Source organism: Pinus tabuliformis, chromosome X, assembly GCF_031772625.1.
Source record: "Pinus tabuliformis cultivar Carrire ecotype Pingquan chromosome X, CPIR1, whole genome shotgun sequence".
In the NCBI taxonomy this organism is placed as follows: domain Eukaryota; kingdom Viridiplantae; phylum Streptophyta; class Pinopsida; order Pinales; family Pinaceae; genus Pinus; species Pinus tabuliformis.
In genome coordinates this window covers 1,213,912,527-1,213,939,091 of record NC_142308.1, presented here as the reverse complement: position 1 = coordinate 1,213,939,091, position 26,565 = coordinate 1,213,912,527, and the positions used below count along the sequence as shown (strand labels likewise).

The following is a 26,565-nucleotide window of genomic DNA, read 5'->3' as shown; positions in this document are numbered from 1 at the left end:
ATCTTGCCAATGTGCCTTCCAAAACACAACCTCTTAAAAACAAGATATCAAAACCTATACTAACAAATTTTTTTAAAGAGAAATGCTCTAGGAAAGATGATACCACTATTGATAGAACTTATACCTATTATATGCAATATTTTGGACATAAATATAACACCAAGCTTATTTCATACCAACTTGATGCAAGGCTCATAAAATTATTTGACGTTTAATCAAACAACTTGGTATCTTCCAAATCTATTTTTTTAAGTTTTCTTGATAGTTTGGCCATCTTGCTGCAATTATATAGTTTGAATTTGAAACAAGTGGTGACTATTGTCGAGTGAGCCATGAAGACGGGTCTAGGGGTTCGATACCGCGACTGATTACAGCCTGCATTCCCTGTTGCCCGCCTGCATCTGCCCCTGTAACCTGCATCTAACCTCTGCTCCCCACTGCGTTTATTTGAACCAGCTAACCATTTGACCAACCCAGCTTTGGCGGTATACTCCTACCTCTCGGGTTTTCCTCCCTTCCCGGTTACTAACCTTCATAGTTTTTTGTTGAGCTTTTGTCCTCTTCTGGCAGCTGTCATAAACATTTCTTGACAAGTTATGGATGAGCTGGGCAACTTTCCGATTCCTTCGGAGGATGTGCCCATATGGACACCCACTAGGACCACCATTGCCGGTTTTTTCCCATTCATGTCCGATCTTACTGGCGAGATAGAAGCTCTCCCATCGTTTACTCGCCCTCGCATTCTGCCGGTTTCCCTCCCTAAAGACGCACCCTCTCCCCCAGAGTTCATCTCTAAACCCCTCTCGCCGTGCTCTTTGACCCTCATCGACCCTCCGCTTAAGCCTATCTTCCCTTCTCTCAGAGGTGTTTCTTCCCATAACCCCCCTCCAGCGGTGATAAGCCCTCTTTCCTCTGAAATACCCCAAGGTTCAGTGGTCCTTGGTCCAGTTCCATCTACTTTGTTGTTCTCCTCAACTCCTTCTAGAGGGAATTTTACTGGCATTGGACCAATTTCAGGCATTTTTTCTTTTATTCCACAGGAGGTGTCTGAAAACCCTGGGGTTTCTCCTCTGCCGGGACTTTCTCAACCCTCCTCAACTCAGAAAGCTTCAGCTGCTAGGGGTATTGGGGTTACAAGAAAGAAAAGGGCTCTAAAGCTCTAGTTTAGTGCGGTGCCCCTCAATTTTCCTGAGGACATTAAATTACTGGACGCTATGGACATTGCTAAGAAGGTGCTAGTCGGTCGGGTTCGCGGCAGACACTACAGTGTGGCGAAATTACAACAATGGGTCTCGGAGGTCTGGGGTGAAAACCTGAAGGATATCCCGAAGGTACAAACACTAGTCAAAGGATGGTTTGCATTGCATTTCAGCTATCTGGAGCATACCAACTCGGTGCTCTCCATGGTCTGGCATCTTGACCTAGCTCCTGTTCTTCTCAGAAGATGGACTCCCCTATTTGACTCGGAGCGGGAGAGGGTCGATGCAGGGCTTATATGGGTTCGACTGCTCAGACTACCCCTACATTTTTGGACGGAAGATGTCTTCAAGCGCATTGGAAATGCCCTCAGTGTTTACCTCACTTTTGATGATTCATACCAAACTTCGGGGGAATTGGCTTATTCCAGGATATTGGTTCATCTGGATCTCTCAGAGGGTTTGCTCAAGTACATAGACATCCGTTGGAGAAACAATACCAGAAGACAACTACTGGACTATGAGGGAGTACCATTTCGATGCCGGAGGTGCCATAAGGTAGGGCATCTCTATAAAGACTGCCCCTGCTGGGAAAAAAGAAAAATCAGGCCTCGGCTCCAGAAAATGCGACCCAGCTGCATACTTATCAAGATGCTTAGGCTAGGAGACAGGCTTCTATGGCTCCACAGAACCCAGCTGCATCTGAGATACCGACCGGCCAGCTGAAGAACTCAGTAGAAGAGATAGCGGCTCCCCCGTAGCCGAATAAGTGAGGGTGGCCTCCCAACCGTTCTCAGTCGCCGCCTCCTTCTCGACCTCAGTTGCCATCCGAGGGCTTGCCCTCGTCGGGTATGATTCCTCCCTCCATCCCTGTTTCCTCTTACTGCTCATCTCATATTGATTGCATTTTATCTAGCTCTTTTTCTGAACTACATGTCATGAACCCATCTTCTGATCATCTGGGTCTGGGATTGGATTCTGACCCCCCCTTCATCGCTCCGCTCACCTGCCTGATTTCATCCAACCCCATTTTCTCACCTGCACCCTCCTCGACTTCTCCCTCTCACCTCCCGACCTCCACCCCTTCCCTCCAGGCCCCCCCACCTGGGAGATACTTGACTCGCTCAAAAACAAAGAGACAAGCCAAGGACCATGTTGGGCTTGAGATTCTCCTCTCTCCCCCTCCCCCTAATTTCCATAGGGGCTGACCTTCCAATCTTTCTAAAGCCCAAGGCACTGCTGAAGATGAGATTGCTTTGGGGGTAAAATCTACCATCCCAGGGATGCTTAGAGCCAGAGAATCCCAGCCTACCCCCCCTCCATGAAGATTTTCTCTTACAATTGTAGAGGGTTGGCTAGGCCTGATAAAAAACTAGCTCTTCATCATCTGTTAAAAATTGTTCCGCTTGATATTATTTTCCTACAAGAAACCATGGGACCTACATTAGACATCTCACAGTCCCTCCAAAACATGCTTCCTAGTTGGATTTTTACTGGACTTGATGCACATGGGAGGTCGGGAGGATTAACTTTGGGCTATAACTCTCGTACCATAAAGATGCTCAGTTGTTGGGGTGGTCTGGGCCATCTTGGAGTAGATATCAGATCTGCTGACCTGGGGATGAATTTTCGGATATATAATGTCTATGGGCCGTGCCAAAATAGACCAGCATTTTGGCAGAACCTTCTGAGCTCTGATTTATTTTTGACTGACCACTTGATCCTAGGTGGGGACCTTAATTTTTCCATCGGACATTCTGAATCCTGGGGACACAGGGCACAACAAGACTCCCTTTCGGATTACTTTCTATCTGAATTGGATGCTCACCATCTGATTGACATCCCCTCTGCAAAGCCCCAAGCGACTTGGAGGAACAACAGGACTAGGGAGGACAGTCTGGCCCGCAGACTTGACCGTTTCCTTGTCAAAGAAAAGGTTATGGACCTGGGTTTACATATCAAACACTGGGTAGGTACAGGTGGGATCTCTGATCACCTACCCATTTACCTGGAAATTGTAGGAGGGAAAGTAAAACCTAAAGGACCCTTTAAGTTTTGTTCAGTCTGGCTCAAGGATGACTCCTATAAAAGAATGGTCACTGATTTCTGGAAAGAAAACCCCCCTGGGAGGAGAGAAGACAATACTATAAGATTTATACACAATCTTACAATCCTTAAGAGGATGTCCAAACTTTGGGCACATAACAAAAATATACAGGAGGAACAAACTCTCTGTAGGATTGAATCTGAAATTGCTGCTTTTGAAAATGATCTTGGAGGAATATACACCTCAGACGATCATAAGGAAAGGATGGTTTCTCATTATGCTGAAAGGGAAAAAATACTCAAGGATAAGGAAGAAACCTGGCACCTAAGAAGCAGAGCCATCTGGATGCTTGAAGGGGATGAAAACACAAAATTCTATCACAATTTCGCCAATGGAAGAAAGGAGATCAATACCATTTGGCAGCTACAGAATGAGCAAGGGTAGATTGTTAATACATTTCCACAACTTGCAGAACTTGCCTCCTCTCACTTCAAAAGCACATATCGTGCCCCCAGGGATATCAACTTGGCTGAAATTATCAGGGTTGCACAACTCTTCCCCAGATATGTGGAACCAGAGGAAGGAGATGAATTAATAAAGGTAGTCTCTCTGGAGGAATTGGAATACACCTTAAAGTGGTTTAAAAAGGATAAAAGTCTGGGTCCTGATGGCTGGTCGATTGAATTCTACTTGGCTTTCTTCGACATCATTGGGGAAGACCTGCTCAGAATTTTTGAGGACTTGAGAATCAGAGGATATCTTGAAACCTCAATCACCTCTACTTTCATTGCATTCATACCGAAGAAAGACAACCCAGACTCATTTGAGGACTTTCGTCCCATATCTCTCTGCAACTGTATATAAGATCATTGCTAAGATCATTGCAAATAGGATGAAACCTATTCTTTCTAATCATATCTCTCCGGAGCAATTCGCTTTCCTACAGGACAGATAGATCCATGAAGTGGTAGGTACCGCTCAGGAAGTAATTCATACTCTACACTCAAGGCGAGGCAAAGGTATGATTATGAAGGTTGATTTATCAAAAGCTTTCGACAGGGTAAATTGGCTTTATATTAGAATGTTGTTAACCCAATTAGGCTTTCCTTACTTATTCATCAAATGGATCATGAGTTGCATTACTAATATCCCTTTCAGTATTCTGGTGAACGGAAGTGCCTCTCCCTTCTTTACTTCTGAAAGGGGGCTGAGACAGGGATGTCCTCTCTCGCCTTTGCTCTTCTTGCTTGTTATGGAAGGACTCAACAATCTCATCAAAGAAGAGCACCGAAGGGGCAGATTAAAGGGTATAAAGATAACATATGGTTGCATCCTGACTCATCTTCTCTTTGTAGATGATATCCTGGTTTTCATCAATGGCAGTATTGGGGACATTAGTATCATCAAAGCAAATTTCTCCCTTTTCCAAGTAGCAACAGGTATGATCATAAATGATAGTAAGTCCACATTAACAATAGTTGAATGTACTCCGCATGAGATCTATTTTTCTCTGTAGCGTTTCCATTTCACCCAGCTACAATTATCTGATGGTTTAAAATATCTGGGCTACAAATTGAGGCCACTTGGATACAAAATTGTTGACTAGACTTGGCTCATCTCCAAGACGGAGAAAAGACTTAACATCTGGTACCTCAAATATCTCTCTCATGCAGGACAACTCACCCTAATCAAAAGTGTCTTGGAGGCCACTCCTGTATATTGGATGTCCCTGGCTTGGATTCCCAGAGGCATTCTCACTAGAATACAATCCCTCTGCTGCAGATTTCTTTGGCAAGGGAACAAATAGGGTAGGATTTTTGCTTGGGTCAGGTGGGAGGCTCTGAACCTACCAAAAAAATGGGGGGGGGGGGTGGGGCCTAAAAAAGTTAGAAGATTTCTCATTAGCACTTGCTGCAAAACTCGGATGGAAATTAGTATCAGCCGACAGCCTTTGGACAAGGGTTACATATGCCAAATATATTGCTCCGATGCACATCATGGACTGGATTAGAAGAACTCACCTAAGTACCTCGGGCATCTCTATTATCTGGAAGGCCGTACTAAAGGCTTTGAACCCTATCAGAGAGGGCCTCACTTGGAGAATTCGATCAGGGCGCACTGTTCGTATCGGCCTTGATCCGTGGGTGGGATGTGGGGACATGCACCGCCTACCTATGGATCTCATACAGTATCTCCAGCAACATAACATCTCTTACATTGCACAAATTGCAGACTCGGAGAACACCTCTTTTCTCCAACAAGCCTAGAAATCTGCACATCATTTAAACATTCCTCCTATTTGGACACAGCACTGGGAGGACTACACTCAAGCCCTCACTGATGCCCACATCTGAAGGTGACGATGAGATTATATGGGCTCTTTCAAAAAATGGAAGGTACTTGCCAAAAGAAGGATATCTAACATTGTCGGCACTAAGGAAGCCTCTATTGCTTGTTGACTGGTGGAGACATCTCTGGAAGCTTAAGGCTCCTCCCAGAACAAGACTTTTAATGTGGACCATCCTACAGAACAAAATCCCAACTGGTGAAAACCTTCTCAAAAGAGCACATTATGGTCCCCATTGGTGCAGCTTTTGCAAGAAGGAAAATGAATCCACTTCTCACCTGTTTCTGGAATGTACGGCTATTTGTGACCTGTGGAAGCTTATCCTCCAGCCCATTGCACCTACTGCAAACTGGGCTGGAAATTCTATTCTTGCGGCCTGGCAGTCCTGGTATAACACTTCTTCCACTCAAAAGCTTCGGAACCTTCCCCTTCTAATTTGCTGGACAATCTGGATTGCCAGAAACCGTATAATTTTTCAGGATACAGCGCCGAACTGGGCTGTGCTGGTGGCTAAAGTCAAGGCCGATTTCTCCCTCATTCTGAATGATCCTCCCCCTCGTAATACCCACATTCCCACTCCTATTCAAATAAACTACAACAAACCTTGGGCTTTCTTTGATGGTGCAGCACAAGAGCAAGGCTGCGGGGGGGCTATACTTCATATAACCCATCATCATTCTTATAGCATGCTCATAGGTTTCCGAAGATGCACTAACAATTCAACTAAGCTCCTTGCCGCAAAACATCTCATTCATTTTGCTTTGGAGAAAAACTGCAGAGATTTACAATTATTTGGGGACTCAAAAATTATTTGTGACTGGCTGAACAAGAAATCTAGATGTTCTACATATGCATTAAATCACATCTTGGAAGAGACTTTGAGATTGATCTCATCTTTTGACACTTTTACTTGCTCACATATTTACAGGGAGCAGAACGGAGCTGCCGACAACCTATCCAAAGAGGTTGTGCTCGGGGAGCCGGGCATCTGGTTGATTAGAGAACAACATGGGGAAGCTTTCTACCAATATTATCACCGGCCTTTCATGGAACTACAAGTTTAATTTATGTTTTTGTTATGTTTTGATCAGGCACATGCCTTTTTGTATGTATATATTGACACTGAACATGGTAACAGTCTGTTTATCATATGGCTTACAGTTTTTTGTTTATTATTGTTGCCCCCTGCGTGGATCAAAGGCAACAATATTGTTTATACATGACATGATCATGCACTGCATACGCGCTAGCATCTACAGAATGTAATTTCATTTTTTATACTGAAATTACGATTTTTCCTTATGGTAAAAAAAAAGTGGTGACTATTGACATGTAATAACACTCATGAACAAGTAACATACACATTAAGTTTTAAACATTACAAAGAACAAGTGCATCTCTTAACACGTAAGTTCAAAAGCTTTAAATGTTGCACAATTGATGTTAACTATTCACTTTCCATATTTCACAACTTGGGATGCTATGTGGATTGATTTTTTAATGCTTTCACTCTATCCCTCACACAGTTCTGTATCATTGAATAAACTTGTACAAGTTTCCTTTGACTGGAAATTAACACACATACTTAAAGGATTCAAGATTCAAAACTATGAACAAATTGGGAAATAAAAAAATACGATGTGCGTGTCTATTCATCTCCTACTGTTACAATTCCAAATAATGTTTCTTTGAATGGTCATAAAGATTAAGGATCTAATTACTCCATTTAGTAGTTTGTGGACATCCCATTAGATATCCACACACTACTGCAGGAAATCCCTTCTAATTTACATTGACAATTGACCTTTAAATTAATAAACATTTTAGGGTAACATATTGTGAAGGTTGTGGAATTTCAATGATTTCCATTTTATTACTGTCTTTCTCTTTCCAAGATATAAATGGAAAGTGGTATTCCTGATTTAGATTAACAATATGTATTTACAAAGTTGAGTTGCAATAAATCATTGTTTTGATCGCAACATTCTAATGAATTTGTCGAATGAATGTGTTTGAAGAAACAACGCTTTATATTCTCACTTGACAAATCTGGTGTTGATATCTGTGAATTCCTTGCATAATCACTTGTAATTTTTCATGTGTTATGAAAATAAGCACATAATGCAAATGTTATTGATCTCTAAAGGTTTCTTGTGATTAAATACGTTTTCCTTGCTTACCACTTAATCAATTCAAGGTTACAGGTACTTCCTTTCATGTTGACCCAAAATCCTAAACCTAAATTGACTGTAAGGAATCACCTCTCAAGTTAGGAAGCTCTTTTCTTAACCTTAGAGCAAGAAGCAAGGCCACCAAGGTCACAACGCATGGCTTTCCTATAGTTGCTTGTAGGATTTCCCAATGGTTAATACTTTTCCCTTAGAAGTGGTATAAAGTTTAATTTCAAATTTGAAGCTTTTAATATGAATTTCATTCATATTATAAAAAATGTATACATTTATGGATTAGCTAATTCCACATCCTACTTAATCCTTTTTCAATGAACTATTCAATAATAAATTTTATGGTGAAAACATTTTAGGCCTTGGTTCTTTAATAAAGTAAGCACAAGTTGGAGGATATTTAACAAGAATCAAAGATCATTGATTCTTTAGCTAATGAAGTCACATTCACATATGGAGTCATTCATGATGAAGAACATGCTGAATATTTAGATGACTATGGGGACAAGATGAACAATACAATGTCAAATAGTGTGTCTATGCATGTAATTTCACTTGAGAAGTTGTTTGACCTATCGAATAGATTCAATAAAGATTTGAACATTAAAACAAATAGTTCCTTCATGGAATATGATCTAGTGAAGTCTACACTTGAAAATTCTATTGGGAACATGAATTTGGGCTCTTGTTTTAAAAGAAGAAAAATCTATAATTTATTGAATGTTTATAAAGATTTACTTTCTTAGACATATCAAGATTTGAAGGTATGGCATACAGGAATTGTAAAAGAATTGCTACCTCTAAAAGATTGCAATAATAATTTTTAGTAGAATCTACTAAAGATCCATCCATAAATGAAGCTTTCAATAAAAAAGTAACAAAAAATGTTTCTTGATGCAACGAGTGTATTTCTAGTGAGCCACTTATCTTCAATTACAAATCTTGTTTCTATATGGAAGAAAAGTGAGTACTTTTACAAAAGATTAATTAAGAAAATGAGAAGGATACCTATCATGTACCACCAATGGAAGATACTTTATAGATGATCATAGGTTCTAAGATGCTATCTCCTAAATGGATATTAAGGGAAAAGTTAGGTTCTTATCTTCGATGAGGATTGATTAGAAACCATTTTCAAGATGAAATGGGGTACATATATAGTCAAAAGAATGCTCAGATTAGTAAATGGCATTGAATCCTTCCAACATGTGATTGATATGCATTTTATGAGCCTTGCTAACCAATTTGTGGTTGTGTACATCGAGGATATCATTGTATTTTCAAAGAAGCACTACAATCACACATGTAATATAATCATACTATTTTCTAATGAGTTAAAAGATACATACCCATGAACCTCAAGAGACATGTTATACTAAGAAAATTACCTAACAATCTAACATGTACATCTACCAGTATGATTGTTGATCATAATATGATTTCACTAGTTTTCTAGTTCAATAATTAAAATATTTGATAAGTAATTACCCGTGCATAAATGAAATCAAATTCAATTTAACTTTGTTAAGAGGGAATGATAGAAATTTAACAAATTTAGCCTGAATGAGTTTTGCATGGAGAGAAATGTTGGCAAGTGAAACTTGCTATGGGTTTACTTGTGTAAATGTCAAGGAAATATTTTGAAACCCTAACTACTATGACACACATTGTGTCTTAAGGAATTGTGACAAAAGCTCTTCCGAAAGATTCATGATGCTTTCTATCCTGTCAAGACATCAAAAATGTGATGCATGTTTCTCGAAGTCAAAAATTTGAGACTATCCTCTATTCAACTCCCCACTATGTCCTAATGTGAGGTGGACTACACCAGAGGTCTTCAGTTTGCGTGGGATGTGAGTTGTGTATCACAATAATGCTTTGAATATACCTTGAATTTTCGAATAGGACCAGAGGTTGTATGAACTGAGGGGTATGATTTTGCGATTTATTATCTAGTTAAAAAAAAGTCTGATGGGATAGGCGAGTAATGTCACAAAGGATTTAAATTCGTGCATAAAATGATTGAGCTATGATATGCAATCACCATCATGAGTTTGAGATGAGTTGTGGCCCTAAAAAAAATTTGTGTGATGGATTTAAATGATGCCCAAAAAGATTTACAATTGTGACCCAAAAGTTTTTTTGAGAATCTAGGAGAAATGCCATGGAGTGTTAGATTCTTTGTGTTAATGTGATTGATTGTGGGCTAGGAGATTTTCTATTTGTGTAGCTTAGCATTGGAAAACTAGTTGGTGACCCAAAATGATATCTTCATGACATATTATGGTAACCTAACTACCAGGAAAACTTGTCAATGAAGGCATAGGCTTCTTTAGTGGTAGAGGTGAAAGTACTAGCAAGTAGTAGCTCTCCATCAGTGAAAACTCCAGCCATATATTGAGTTGATTCAATTATAGGGTGAAAGGTGAGATCTTCGCAACCATTGAGGAAATACAAAGGGTGGATATGGATAATGCATGGCCTATTATTGAACTTTTAGTCTAATTAAAAGTCAAAACAAAGGCCAAATATTGACATGTATATGAGAAAACTGGGATTTGGTCAACAAAGGAAATTAAAACATGTTCAAGGACTAGAAGAAATGACCATATGAATTATCAAACGTATTTTTGTTTATGGTTTTTAATGGAATAATAAATGGAACATAAAACCTCATAAGAAATTAGAAGGTTAAAGACATACTTGCAGAGGATTTGACCTGATACTGTCCCGACACTGCATTCCCATTTTCCAATAAAAAAACTCTCAGAATGATGAAACCCTTGCGACCGTAGAGAAACTCAATGGAGCTCACAGCTAGAATGTCTCTAGTACTTCCCGAAACTCTAACTGGATCTCGAAGTAAAGGCCTTCAGAAACAAACAAAACAACAAATGAACTAGGGTTTATGATGAAAATCATCAAACCTGCATCTTTGAGTGACCACAGCTAAAATATATACTAATTGAGCTAATCCTATTGGAGTGTATGAGAATGGAATCAACTGAAGGTGTCGAGTTTGCAATTTCCCTGGAGGGTTTTGACTATGAACAGGCAAAGCCAAGACTTAGTGCAAATAGTGGAATGATTTTGATGACTCAGTGTACACGATGGAATGATTATGATGACTCAATGCAAACTATGAAACAATTATAGTGCAAAAAACAAAACGATTATGATGAATTACTGTAAATAGTAGAATGACTACAGTGCAAAAAACAAAACGATTATGATGAATTAGTGTAAATAGTAGAATGACTACAATGCAAATGGAAGAATGATTATGATTATGATGACTCAGTGCAAATGGAAGAATGATTATGATTATGATTAATTAGTTAAAACATAATTTTGTATATGTTAAATTATTTTATATATAATGTTTTTTTTTCCGAGGAAATATCTGGGCATATCCAACCAAAAGGATCACATCCCATAGACTTATAAGCAAATTCTAACCTCGAAGGCATTGATGATAATTGATCCCATGACCTCCCATTAGTGATGAGCATTAGCAATAACATATATGCTTTATATACACAATTTTTTTTTTATACTTTTAGATGTTTAGATATATATATATATATATATATATATATATATATATATATATATATATATATATATATATAATATAACACTCAGATTGTTAAAATTGTGTTGCTCTCACAAAGTTGGAATAATAATGGGATTTGTAATTTTTCTTGTTAATTGGATAGTTTTGACTCACTAATTAAAGGTATTTTATCATATTTTTAGTTGCATGATAATAGGTGAATATGTTCATATTTTTCTTTAATGGATTTCTTTTCATAATTTTGATATAATTATTGTTAAAATTTATAATCTTATTTTATTAATGGGAAATATGACCATAAAAATTTGATTTCATAGTTTTTGGTACATGTTAAAATGATTCACTATGAAATTTTGAAAGAAAATAAATATATCTAGGCAAAACTCTTAAGAAGGGTTGAGTTTTTCACTTATTAATCATTTCTATCTCATACAATTGAAAATCATAAGTTAAATTTGTTAACCATGTTCGATAGCCAAAATGCCCCATGATGGAAATTTGGCCATCAAATTCTATCCCTGAGTGTGAATATTATGGCGATCCTCAAAAATAGCATTGCAAAATTGCAAGCCATTCAAAACTCAAAAAAAGGAACTCAAAATGATAAGAAATTATGGGTGGTATTAGAGACAATATTCAATTTATGAATTACCAATCATTAATAAGATATATCTACTTATGATCTTGCATATAATAGTTACAATGACCTTACACACTCTCTAAATCAACTTCTTATGAGGATTCATCAAAATATTAAAAAAAAAGAGATGTCACCAATAAAATCCCTTCAATATTTCATTGTGTGTCCTAAAAAAGAGAGCAATCCTAACCTATGCAAGCATTGGCTCTCAAAAGGAATGTGATACAAGGCCAAAATCTATAAACATTTAATAAAATCATGTTGAGGTTGTTGTGGACATGGATCTAAAAAGTATAAATAATTTGCAACAAGGACCAAAGTAATAGGTGTCGCAATGGATATTTATCAATAAATGGTAGTTGTGGTTCTTGATAATGCAATGTTACATAATTTGTCCGTAGAGTTTTGATTCCATGAATTTTGTTGATTTTACTATTTGTTTCTCTATAAGTGAAGATATCATGTTGCACTTACTTATCTTTCTTATAGAATTCCTAATAATATGGATGATGATATGGTTCAATTTTTTATGATTGCCATCACCTATTTTTTAAATTTAGAAAATGAGTTTATTATGAAAGAGTCAAAGTGTGTGCACAAGTATGAGAAAAGAGTAGTAGTGCAATGACAACAATTTAACACAAACTTCCCTTAATAGTAGCAGTGAATTAACACAAGCTAACGATATGGAGAAGAATAATAATGAAGTAATGACTTTCTCAATTTTAATATCATGCCTAATTAACTTTTATACATGGGTTGTTACACATCACCTATTAATTCTAAATGTAATTGAGAATATTGATTTCATGGAACCAACACAAAACCCTAGGTAATTTTAATCCTTGACATGGTTGACATTGATTTAAGAGCGTCGATAGAATTCAATTATCAAGGATCGGTGGGATACCAAATTAAAAGACATGAACCTTGATAACGTCAAGAGAATTGAACTCATGACCTCAATAGAAAATTAAGGTGCTTTGACAATGGGTACTTGACCAATTGAGCTAACCCTCGGGGCTAAATACATACCATGACAAGGACAATAAAAATAAATAAATAATTTAACCTCCTAGACTTTTATGTTATAATTTAGTCGAATTATTTGTGTGAGTGATGTTTGAGTCTCTAAACCCTCCCATACTGCCAACACATGCAACTAATATAACCATGTCAAATTTTAGTGCATACAAGCACACACTTAAAAAAATTTCAATGTTGGCCCCATTCATAAGCCCCTCTATGTGGGGGTCAATTAACTAAAGCATAATTTCCACTAATTTCTAAATAGCAAGTGAATTGAACATTTACTTGATCCCAAGAGTGTAGAGAGAATTTAACTTATGATCTCTTAATAGAAAAATAAGGTGCTTTGACTATGGTTACTTGACCAATTGAGCTAACCCTTGGGCTAAATACATACTATGATAAGGATGGTAAAAAATAATAAATAATTTTATCTCCTTGACATTTATGTTATAATTTTGTCGAATTCTTTGTGTGAGTGATATTTGAGTCACATAACCCTCCCATACCTTCAACGCATGCATATACTATAATCATGTGAAATTTCAGTGCATATAAGAACATACTGAAAAAATTTCAATGTTAGCCCCATTCACACCCCCTTTGTGTAAAGTCAATTAGTTAAAGTATAATTTCCACTAATTGCTAAATTTTAAGTGAATTGAACATTTACCAATCCCTAGAGTGTCGAAATAATTTAACCCTTCATCTCTCAATATCAAATTAATGTCCTTTGATGATGGGTACTTGACCAATTGAGCTAACCCTTGAGGCTAAATACATAACATGATATGCACAATAAAAAATAATAAATAAATTCATCTCCTTGAAATTTATATTATAATTTTGTCGATTTCTTTGTGTGAGTCATATTTGATTCTTAGAACCCTCCCATACCATCAACGCATGTATCTATTATAACCATGTCAAATTTCAGAGTATACATGCACAAACTAAAAAAAAAATCAACATTGGGCCCATTCACAACCCCCTCTGTGCGAGGTCAATTAATTTAAGCATAATTTTCATTGATTGCTAAATTTTAAGTGAATTGAACATTTACTTGACCCTGAGAGTGTTGAGAGAATTGAACATATGACCTCTCAATAACAAATTAAGGTGCTTTGACAATGAGTACTCGATGAATTGAGCTAACTATCGAGGTTAAATACATACCATGATAAGGAAAACAAAATACAAAAATTTCATCTCCTTGACATTTATGTTATAATTTTGTCAAATTATTTGTGTGAGTGATATTTTAGTATCAAAACCCTCCCATATCATCAACGCATGCATCTACTATAACCATGCCAAATTTCAGTGCATAAAAGAAGAAAATGAAAATTGTTAGATGAACCAAAGTTAAAATTGGAGATTATGGTATAAGCCTTAATGAGCTTCTATTGGTTTTAAGAATAATACATTCTCTATTTAACAAGGCCAGCCATGTGAAGGTGGAAGCTGATATGGACCCTCCCCCACACATCACTCTCAATTCCCCAATACCCAATTTATCTACTATAAAATATTTGAAAGCAACACAGTAAGAATCAAACATAGCTACAAACTAAGAAAACAAAAATTTAATAAACTAAAAACATATAAACACATACATCATGCATTTTAGCGTTTTGATATCGTTAATCTTATTCTTCATCCAATTCAACATATGTATCATGTGGTTCGTAATTGATGTTGAAAGGATTGGCCATATCAACATAATCATCAATGTCGTAATTTCCAATCATATCGTCACCTATATCATCATCAAGAACATTGTATCCTATGTTTGGTCCAACTTCTTCAAGTTCTTAATTTGACAATACATTATCAATATCATCTCCATCCAAAACATTGTCTCGATTAACATCTTCTTAAACTTCTTCGACATCTTCATCTGACACATGAAGTAACTATTCCTCTACATCATCTTCTTTTGCCATATCATCTTCTTCCACTACATTATACTCTACTAACCTTCCTCTTGGATCATATCTAACAACATATGACCAACCCCCTTTACCTGGAACATCTGAGTAAAAGACTTGTTCGCATTGGCTTGGAAGAACATAATGATCTGGTCCTGGCTCAAATGATCTCATATTAACCATAGTAGTTTTTTTATTATCATGATGAATAACATTTCTATCAGGGTCACGTTCATTCATTCATAGCTTGTACCATTTGATGTCGAACAAAACCAATTTGAAGGATTTAGAGCCACACTCAAATATGCCATTTTAATACCCATAGTATCAATTTTTTAGAGACTTGTGGATGTGTGTCACTTCTAAAGGAAACATTAGTGACCTAGAAGGCTGTAATTATCCCACAATCATAAGTTTTCTTTTTTCTTCCAACTTTTTGATGTGAAATTTATGGCCATTGTACCACATAGCCTTGTGGTGTTTCAACTGTAATATGCCAAAGACATAAAAAAAAGAATTTTTAATTAATAAACATATTTATATAAATTAGAAAGTATCTGAATAATATACATGCATTCTCATTAATAAAACATTGTAGGGTGAAATTGCATGCTTTCCTGTTTATCTTTCAAAACATTTACTAAATCAATTTCCCCTGCATAAGATTGGTATCTCCTTTATGATGAACTTCTATCACCAATGTAGACACTCCTTCTCATAATAACCTACCATCACGTTTTATACATCTTCTAATCCATACCTTCATTGAGTCAAGATTGTTTGTAATGTATATATGTAGTACATGGTTGAAAATCTAGCAAGAAGATCTAGTTTTGACTTTTCCTTGGTCAAACTAGATTAAAATTTGAATTTCTATTTTAGCATAATACTTGGAGGTAGTTAAATGAGGTGACATGGCTCTTATCACTCAGTTAACTCAGAAAATTCAAGTCGGGGAATCTTGAGTTCATTTCTACATGATTGATTGCTAATTTGTAGCGATCTATTTTAGTTAATTTGAGTTATTATCAATTTAACTAGTTCTAACTATCAAAAGAACTAGTGGAGGTCAAGTTGTGGAAGTGGAACTCTAACCACATTCATTGATCAACCAGTTAACTGATCAATCAACCCAAAATAATTGTTGCATGCAGAGAATTCGAGTTACCTAGTTGAGATGGATATTCCAAGGTAGTGTACTATAAGTTGTAACATATTCCCATGTGTACAGATGGTGCATGTAGTTAGTGATTGACCTAAGGCTACTGCGTAATTCCTTGGTGTGAAATTCCTAAAAAATAGGGGCACTTTCCCAAGAGAACAAAACAAGTAAATAAGAGCTCAAGAAGGCTTGAAATTGGCTCAGCATTGGCCAGGTTCACCTAGTCAAGTAGAGGGATAGACTATACACTTGATAGATGTGCTCAAGCTTGAGCAAACATTGTATTTATTCTCTATTCTTTGATTAATGCAATATAGATAGTAAGGGGTTTTGAACAATTGATTTCCCCTAGATAAATCTATGTGCATGTGTGATGTTTCCTTTTGCATGTCTATGATTCTTGTTTTAGATGGTGAATTTACTTCCACAGATTAGTAGAGTAGCTTCAAGTCTCATGATTTATAAACTTTCATGAGTAATATTGAATCTACACATTAATTTCTACATGGTATCAGAGCTAGAATCACTATAGAACAAAGATTTCGAGGTTGTCATTGTAGGAGGTTCGAGGTTGCAGATAAGGTTGTAGGATTTCTTTAGGATTGAGAAGATGGATTTCAATGGACTTAGGCTTGAGTATGCCCTTGAGGGAAGCTCGAATTATGTTGCATGGAAGGACCACATGGAGGCAGTACTAGAGGATAATGGGTTGAAGGAATTAATTGATAATGATATTCTGAAACCAACAACATTTGATGCAAAGGATCTAACAGAATGGAAGAAGTGTGTTTCTAAGGCAAGGAGGATCATATTGGAGGGAGTAAAAGACCATATTATCTAAAATATCCACAGGAAAGAGACCCTGTATGCAATGTGGAAACTACTAATAGATTTGTTCCAGAATAATAGTGAGCATAGGAAATAGGCATTCAAGGACAAGTTTCAAAGTATCAAGACGCAAAGGAACGAGACCATTCCACATTACCTAAGCAGGTTCACACAATGTTGTCATGAACTTGGTCAAGGTGGTTTTACTATAGCAGAGGATGATTTGGTGATCCTAGCCCTTCTAGGCCTTCCAAAGAGCTGGCACAACTACTAAGATTCTGTGAACGGGTGGGAGAAAGTACAAAATTGGGAACGCTTGTGGTCTGATTTGATACAAGAGGAGATAAGGCAGAATACCAAAGATGAGACTTCATCCAAGGGCTAGGACAAGGATAACTATGCCTTAGATGGAAAGGAAAAGAAAGGAAAAGGGAATAAATCCTGCTCCAAAGTAGAATCGAGTCAAGGGGGAAATAAGAAAGACTTGTCTAGAATCAAGTGCTTTCATTATGATGAATTCGAGCACTATGCAACGAAGTGTCCACACAAGAAGGAAATCAAGAAGACTATAGGAGGAGCAATGGGTGGAGCCTTGGCTTCAGAGTTTGAGCTTGGTTTTACTCTCATTGCATGCATGACCAACATGGCGATGGGAAGTGTGTGTGTTATAGACAATTTTGGGCACTGCAACCCCAAGCATAAAATGTCCATAAACCAAGGGCTCCTAAGTCCCTAAAAGTGTTGTTCCAACCCCTAAATGAACAAGGTGAATTGATTACAACTTCTCCCAGAAGTTCTCCATGAAAAACTACTCAGAACTGGTCAAAACTGGACCATTTCACCTGCTCCATAGGCAAAGTGCGTTGCATCTCACCTAAATACACACAGTAGGTGCGTTGCATTTCAAAAAGACCTTCTATGGGGTGCGGTGGGCGAGAAGAGACAAATGGAAGTGTCAATCCGCGAGGTGGAGAAGCATGGAATCTTCCAGAAACTTCTCCTATGACACTTGCCTCTCTGAATTCGACTAGGGACGAGTAAGAGATCATCAATCTCCAAGTGGAAGCAAGAACTATCAGAGGGAAGACACTAATCAAATCACAAGCTGACTCATCTCCCTTGCAGACATCTATATATGGATCCCTCATCCCAGAGATCCAGAGCCTGGAATTTTGCATCTTGTAAGGAATTGTTGTTGGTTTCTTGAGGCAACATCATAGTGCTGGGTGATCTAAGCTTTTCATGAGGTGAAGAAGGGCTTACTTGCTGAGAGGATGATGCTGGGTCAGAACAACTGGTTGTAACTCTTTTGGCTCTTTCTTGATTATCAATAAAGCTATTCAAGTTTTCCTCCATACTCTTGTGTCATTTATGTTTCATGCATTTGTATGGTCAATTTACATCTGATCCTAGATTGTTTATGATAATAGATCCATGTTCTTGTATAGTGTTATGCTTCTTTGATTCTACAGGTACTCTGTGAAGTTGGGTATACGAGAAAACAGGTAGAAAAGGACTATCAGAAGAGAGAGGAATCGAGCAAGGAACCAAGCGCAAGACAGAGGTTGGTCTCCTTTATTCTTCTCTCATCTATCTTTCATAAAGGAAAACGAAAGTAGTTTTACTTTGTTTTTTTCTAAGGTAGCTACCAGCCTTAGTGGGATTAGCAGTTCTACATAGACACTTTTCCCTGTAACAAAATGGTGACTCCACTGGGGAGCGAATAGATTGATTGTTTATCTACATTTGTTTACTTTATAAACTTACAGACGGAGCCTGAAGTCAAGCCAGCTAGCCTTCGAACTGCATTTGCTATGCAAATGCAAAGTAGATCAACGCTGCTTCAGTCAATCTCCGGGTTTTGTTTATGAATTAAACAATTGATTTACAAGCTTTCTAATTGCCCTCGTGGTGGCTCTAGTAACCTCCTTAGATCTACCCCTGTGATTGATTTACTGATTACCACTTGCTCGGCCAAAATCCCTGAACTGAACTGCAAACTGTGACCCGGAACCCAATCAAAGTCTCGTCCCTAGTCCAGCGCACTATCTGTTCTGTGAATCTCAAATTCAGTGCACTTCCCGAGTGTAGTAGGTGCACTACATTTTGAATTCACTGTGTTACAGGTGCGCTGATCAGACAAGGCCTTGTTCCTGAATTTTGGTTTCTATGTTCACTCTTTTCAGATCTATTCAGGAGTTTTGCTGCCTGTAGTCAGTACACCTCTGTTTGAAACCCCTTTCCTTGCTGTTATTCCACCTCCATTGTGCAAAGAACTGTAAATGTTTTTATGTATTTGTTGAGTCATTTTCAGTTCTCCATTACAAAGAAGTAATGTAATTTCTTGATTTGAAAGTGTCGCAAGTGTCGTTTTCAGTCATAGAAGAGAGTTTGATTGCTCTTGATAGTCGATTACCCTGTTACTATTGTATTTTATCTAAATTAGTAGTTTTTCTAGTGTCGAAAGCAAGTTTTCATTTCCAAATCGCAAAGTGTTGTTATTGTCTTCATTTTGATTTTGAAAAGAGACTTGTTAGTAATTGTCGCTTTGAAAAATAATTCAGATTTGCACATTAGCTTTCTTTTTATGATTCACATATTAAGAAGGCTGAAAACAAATACATGCATGTGCATTTGCATTTAGACTGTTTGATTGGTTTGATTTAGGACGATGCATATAGTGTGTGCTCTATGCTCTTTGCTGAAAGAATATTGTCTCTCTTTCCTTAGTAGCTAGGATTTTCATTGCTCAAAGAAGATAAAACAACTGCTTATCATCTTAGATTGCATTTTAGGAATTGTACATCTACATCACGCGGTGAACCGAAAGGAAAATTTCTTAAGCAAGATCAACTATAAAATAAATTTAATGAACCTAATAACGCTTTGGAACCTAACACACAACATCTAGAAGTCTAGTCTAGAGACGTATTCCGGTGTCGTAAAGCCTGGTAACTGTTGTTCTCACTGTTGGTTGGATGATTCCTCCACTTTGAGACGATAAGTGCCAGTACAGACTTGTGCTCCCACGTACTGTCGAGTATATCTTTGGAGACCACAATAGGCTTAATCCTTTATCCATAGGAAGCCGTGTCTGCCGCACTATCGATCACAATGCACTGAACACAGCATTCAGGAAGATTGACTGTCGTACCGTAAAAAGTATTCTGCAGTTTTGCGATTGGTTTGGTAATCCATCTGTCTAGATTTCCAGAGCAGTCCCTTTCGTTCCTTTTCAGACTCCTTAACGGAAAAGGTCCATCTGAGCACTTGTCACTTCAGGCTCATTAAAAATCGAAGGCAACTAGAGTCATCTTTTTTTTTTTTCTCGACACTTTAAAATTGAAAAAACAAGTTGTGTCAAAGCATCTAAAATTTATTTTAAACAGAATAATCATCACCTTTCCTACGTTGGTCTTAGGTTGAGAAAATGGAGTCCACCAACCAAGGAGTTCCCCTTGGAGGAAATCCTAGTCCCTTCTCCTCTTGGGGAGATGTTGGTGCACCCCATATGGCCACATTGTCGCTTCCAGGATTGACAATCAGCTTGCCCCTATGGCTTTTATCAACCTCCGTCGTTCAGAACACTGCGATTCCTGAACAATCGAGTCAACAACTAGACAATTCCAGAGTTAACCCCCAACCCTCTACTTCGTCCAATTCTTCCTCTCCTCCTTCCTCTTCACTTGATGAGGTTGGTAAAGCCAAAAATCAAGTACTTGAGAAGAAGAAGGAAAAGAAGAAGAAAGAGAAGAAGAAGAAGGAGCCAAAGGCGAAAAGGGGCAACCATGCGTCGTCTAGCGAAAATTCGCACACTGCACCGACCAGGCCTAAATCGCCATGTGTCATTTGCAAAGGAGACCACTATCATAGAGATTGTCCCTGCATCCCTCGGATCTTAAGGGACTGGTCTCCTCATTTGCACAACCCGGTGTCGTTAACCTCTGATGATCATGTTGAAAACACACCGTCGACTAGTGAAAGTGAAGCCCCTGGACAAAAAGGAAAGTCCAAATTTCCTTGTAAACTATGTGAAGGCGATCACGCCATCCACCGTTGTCCCTTCTTATACAAGGCTAAAAGATTTTTGGATGATCGTCCGGTTTCACCGTTACGACTTCCTCCTAGATATAAGAAACTCTTGCCGAGTCCGTCACTAGTTGAAAATCCGGTTGACCCGCTGTTATAGACATTTTTGTGCCTTGCATCACGGAGCATGAAATGTCGATAATCAAGGGATCCAAAGTCCCTAAACATGTTGTTCCTACCCCTAGAGGAACAAGGCCAGCAAACCACAGCAATTCACAAAAGTTCTCCACCTGAAAACACTCAAAAACAGGCCAATTCTGGATCATGTCAACTGCTCCACTGAGCATCTGCGCTGAATGTCAACTGCTCCACTATCTACCTGCGTTGAATGTCAACTGCAAAGAAGGCTACCTGTGCTGAGCGTAACTGGACAAGTGGCAGACTCATTTCTCAAGGTGTCAATGCCCAGGAAGCTTCCAAAATGACACTTGGGTCAGGGAATTCGACTGGTGATGAGTAAGAGGTTCCAAATCTCCAAGTGGAAGCAAGAACCTCCAAGTGGACTCAAGAACTGAAGTGGGAGAGGACACTAGTCACTTCTCAAGTTGACTCATCCTCTCTCCAAAACTCCTATATATAGATCTCTCTCCATGAGGTCAAAGGAGGCTGGAATATTGTATTTGCAAAGAATTGCTGTTGGTTTGTGGTTAGATCATTGGGTGTTTATGCTTTGAAAGGGGCTGAAGAAGGAATTCTATTCTGCTGGGAAGGAGATGCTGGGTTGGAACCCTATGGGTTGTATCTCTTCCTGAACCTTGTTTATCAATCAATAAAGCTTCTTGGTTCTTTCCTATATGCTGGTGTTTATTGTATGATTTGCATTAGTGTATTTGATTTACTTCTAATCCTGAATCATTTATGAATATGTATATTTGCCTTTGTGTTGTGTCCTTCTCTCATTGCAAGTAGCTGTTCTCTTGTCACAGGTAGCTGTTCTCTTGTGATCTCGTGAGGAGGCGAGTAGCTGTGGACACCCAAAGAGGAGAGGATCTAGATCGAGGGACAACCGGAAGATAACGGTAAGTCTACCAATCTCCTCTCTTTCATATTTCATAAAGGAAGAAACCGAAGTAGCTATATTCATTTGTTGCTAAGGTACTGTCACACCTTAGGTGGATAGGATCGTCCTGCATAGGCATTTTTCCCCACAACAAATTGGCGACTCCACTGGGGAAGAACTTTGTTTTAGTCATTTTGTTTGTTTGCATCATTGTTTACCTCATAGACTTAACAGCAACAATCGAACTGCTTTGCAAAGTAGAATGTTGCTACTTTGATCCTTCACTGGGTTTTTGTCTATGATCTCAACAATGGACTCACAAATGACTTGATGATCCTTTGTGATAGTCTTTAGTACCCTCTCAAAGCATCCCTCTGTTTATACCTTGCTTGTGTTTCTGATTTGGCCTGAAACAGTTGATTTTTGAGCATTTTATGACCCGGAAACCAAGAGAAACGAGAGTTTCTCCTTTCAGCGTAGACACTGTGAAGGCAGTCTGCATTTCAACGCAGGTCCCATGAAGGCTACCTGCGCTGAATGTCAAACTGACAGTGTTACACTTGCGCTGAACCAGTGTGGCCTTGTGCAGCTGGGGTTCCTTGCTGTCTTTTGCCCTGTTTTGATCTCTGTTTTTGCAGCCTTTAACCAGCATAGGTACCACCTCTGAAACCCCTTTTCTTTGCTTGTATTCCGCCTCATTTTTGTACAAAAAGACTGTAAGTGTTTTTATGTGTTTGTGGCATCATTTACAGTTTTCCTTTGCATGAGCGAAATAGTCATCCTGTAGCCTTGATTCAGATCCGATTGATTGATTGATTGTGATCTTAGGAGAGAGTTCATTGGCTGTTTGCGGTTTGATTATCATTTGCTTTTGCTTATCGGTTTGAATTTGTCACTTTTAAGTGTCGAAACGAGTATTTCTTTCGAAAAATCGCAAAGTGATTGTAATCTCTTCTACCCTTGCTGATTTTGGAAAAAGTGAACTTGTTTATTTTCAGTCATTTAAAAGCAAATTCGAAGTTGTACAAAAAGCTTTCATTGTAGGCATTTATACTAAGAAAGTGAAAACAAACACCTGCATTGTGCATTTTGCATTTTGATAAGATTGCATGTTTGATCTAGGAAGAGTGCATTAGAGTGTGCTGATTGCTCTTTGAGAAAAGATAGTCACTCTCTTTTCCCTTAGTAGCTAGGATTTTCAAAGTTGAAAGATTATAAAGCTTGCTTATCATCTTAGACTGCATTTAGGAATTTTTACCAATACATCTCGTGGTGATCCTGAAAGACAAACTTTAAAAAGATCAACTTAAAATATATTGAATGAACCTAACAACGCTTTGCAACATAACGCACAACATAGAGGTCTAGGTAGAGACGTGTTCCGGCGTCGTTAAACGTAGTGACTGTCAATCTCTAAGAAGGTGGGTGATTCCTCCTGAGGGACGATAGCACTAATACGGACTTGTGCTCCCACGTACCGTCGCGTATATATTGGGAGACCCCTATAGGCATATATCCTTTATCCTTAGGAAGCCGTGTCGGCGGCCCTACTGATCGCAATGCAGTGAACACAGCATTCACGAAGGTCGACCACCCGTACCGTAAAAAGTATTCTGTGGTTTTGCGAAAAGTTTGGCACACCCTCTGCCTAGATCTCCAGAGCAGTTTCTTTTGGCCTTTTTCAGAATCTATAACAGAAAAAGTCCATCCGAGCATTTGTCACTTCGGGCTCGTTAAAACATCGAAGGAGACTAGAGTCATCTTTAGCTTTTTCTCGACTCTTTAAAACTGAAAAAGCAAGTTGTGTCTAAAGCGTCGTTAACAATTTATTTTAAACGGAACAATCACCCTTATTCCCGCGTTGATCTTTAGGTTGAAAAGATGGAGCACACCAAACAAGGAGTTCCCCTTGATGGAAATCCTAGTCCTTTCTCCTCTTGGGGAGATGTTGGTGCGCCCCACATGGCCACATTGTCGCTTCCAGGACTGACAATTGGCCTACCAGTATGGCTCTTTTCAACCAATGTCGTTCAGAATACCACCATTCCTGAACAGTCGAGTCAACAGTTAGATCAGACAAGAGTTGCCCACCAGCCTTCCACTTCATCTTTCTCTCCTCCTTCCTCTTCGCTTGATGGAACTGGTCGTTTAAAGAACCAGGTTCCTAAGGAGAAGAAGGAGAAGAAGAAGAAAGAAAAGAAGCAGAAGGAGCCTAAGGCGACTGGGGGCAAACAAGCGTCATCTAACAAAAATCCACACACAGCACTCGTAAGGCCTAAATCGCCATGCGTCATATGCAGGGGAGACCACTTCCATAGAGATTGTCCATGTATCCCCCGGATACTAAGAGACTGGTCCCCCCGTTTGCACAATTCGGTAGCATCGACCTCTGATAGCCATGTTGATTTTTCACCGTCAACTAGTGGGAGTGAAGCTCCAGGACAGAGCGGGAAAGCTAAATTTCCCTGCAGACTATGTGAAGGCGATCACGCCATCCACCGTTGTCCCTTCTTAGACGAGGCGAAAAGAGTTCTGGAAGATCGCCCGATATTACGAGCGAATCTTCCTCCTGGATATCAAAAACTCTTGCCAAGTCCCTCGCTAGTTGAGAATCCGGTTGACCCGCCCAGGTGGTCAACCGAAGCACCTGTCATTGAAGATGAACCGTCTGAATCCATACCTGATGAAAGTCTAAAGGTTGAAACGGCAGTTGACCCGGTTTTGCCTTCAGAGGCTCTATCTTCGAATGACACCATCACAGAGGAGAATAAAGATGACACCGTCCAAATTCTCTTCATCAGCACTGACTCTGATGATCAAGGGGGCAATGCCACCATTCCTTTATTGCAGGAAGGAAGTTCATCAGAGCGCTATCCGGCCGTCTACTCGGTCCCACCACCAAGCAACCTGGTTGTGTCCTTTGACTGGAACCAACTAGGCAGACCCCGCTTGCCAGCTAGCATACCATTCAGAATTATTGTCCAAATATACAGAATGGTAATGGCTGGTACAGTTATTGATGAAGGGGCATCTGTGAGTATCCTTTCCTCTATTGCTTGGAAAGCACTTGGTTTGCCTGCGCTTTTTCCTGAAATGAGAAATCTATCAGGCTTTGATAAGGGAACCAGTCGCCCTTTAGGGATCCTCCCCAATGTGCCAATAACATTGAAAGGGAAGACCGTTCAAATGAACGTGATGGTCGTTCAAGGACCCTTGGATTATAACCTACTCCTTGGACGAGACTATATATATTGCATGGGAGCAATAGTCTCCTCACTCTTTAGAGTAATGTGTTTTCCGCATGAAGGAAGAATGGTCAAGCTCGTGGACCAACTTTCGTTTCCCAGATCACACATCGCAAATAGTCATATACCATCCCTAAATGGTCTATTCACGAAAGAAGTGTCTCAACCCACGGTCCGTCCTCCTGATGAGCACGAGTAATCCGGGAGGATATGACTGGAACCCAGGGGGCATGCGTCCTGGTCTGCTTCGGCAGAGAACTTTGGGTATAAGGTAGGTTTCCGCGAGAGAATATGACTAGTCCGTACCCCGTCCATCTAGGAAAGAGGGTTGTTCTAGAATAAGATTCTTTTGTCAAAGTTATGTGAGGTGGCGGTGTGCGTCGCTCACCTTTGTCTATTTCGGTAGACATTGCCGAGGAAGTGTTTTGTCTAACGAGACAATCTTCAGGTAACCTGAAAGAGGTAGGCCGAGGAAGTGTTTTGTTTAACAAGACAATCTTTGGGTAACCTGAAAGAGGTAGGCCTCCCTCAGTAAAACCAATGTTTTGTCTTTGAGTAGTGTTCTTCTCTTGTCGCAAGTAGCTGCTCTCTTGTTGCAAGTAGCTGTTCTCTTGCGATCTTGCAAAAATTCTATTGAAAGTTGGACTAACGAGAAGACAAGTAGCTGCTCTCTTGTGACCTCGTATAGACCCGTTGAAACTGAACTAGCAAGACGACAAGTAGCTGTGAACACCCAAAGAAAAGCAGAGGTGAGAAGAAGGAGAGGAAACCTTGAAATTGTATTTTATACTTGGGGGCATGCAAACCTTTTGGAGTGCAAGCAAAGAGCGGTTATTTATCTGTTTTTTTTAGGTTAGCCGTTTCCGAACTTGCATAAAGAAAGGATGCGGAGCAAAGCGTGGTGAGATGAAGCTCCATAAAAAATAGCGATCTCCAATGAGACAATCTTATCATATGACTGGTATTTCGAGTAGTTTTACCACGGAATTTATGCTCGTTAAAAAATAGAAAAGCGAAGATCCGAGTAGTTTTAGCACATAGTTCATGCTCGTTAAAAAATAAACATAAGATTGAGCAGTGTTTTGGTGCATTCAAGCTCGTTAAAAAATGAACCCATCCCGGTAAATAACCATTGAAGTATGTAACCTGATCAACCATAAAAGCCTTGGTCGTGTTTGTGTACCGTCACCTCCACTTTTCATTTGGCCGATCGTTTACCTCCATATGATTGTTTACCCATTTTGAGGAACAGCTACGAAGAGTGATTTCACCTAGCCGTCCTTGTGACACT

General features: G+C 38.9%; 1 protein-coding gene across 1 annotated transcript; it reads left to right on the top strand.

Moving 5' to 3' along the window:
- The first annotated feature begins 1,214 nt into the window (after positions 1 to 1,214).
- LOC149144329 (uncharacterized) lies at positions 1,215 to 1,957 on the top strand. The gene is made up of 2 exons (XM_089452129.1): positions 1,215 to 1,754; positions 1,856 to 1,957. The coding sequence occupies exons 1-2, from the start codon at positions 1,215 to 1,217 to the stop codon at positions 1,955 to 1,957; spliced, it is 642 nt and encodes a 213-aa protein (XP_089308255.1).
- Positions 1,958 to 26,565: the final 24,608 nt, after the last annotated feature.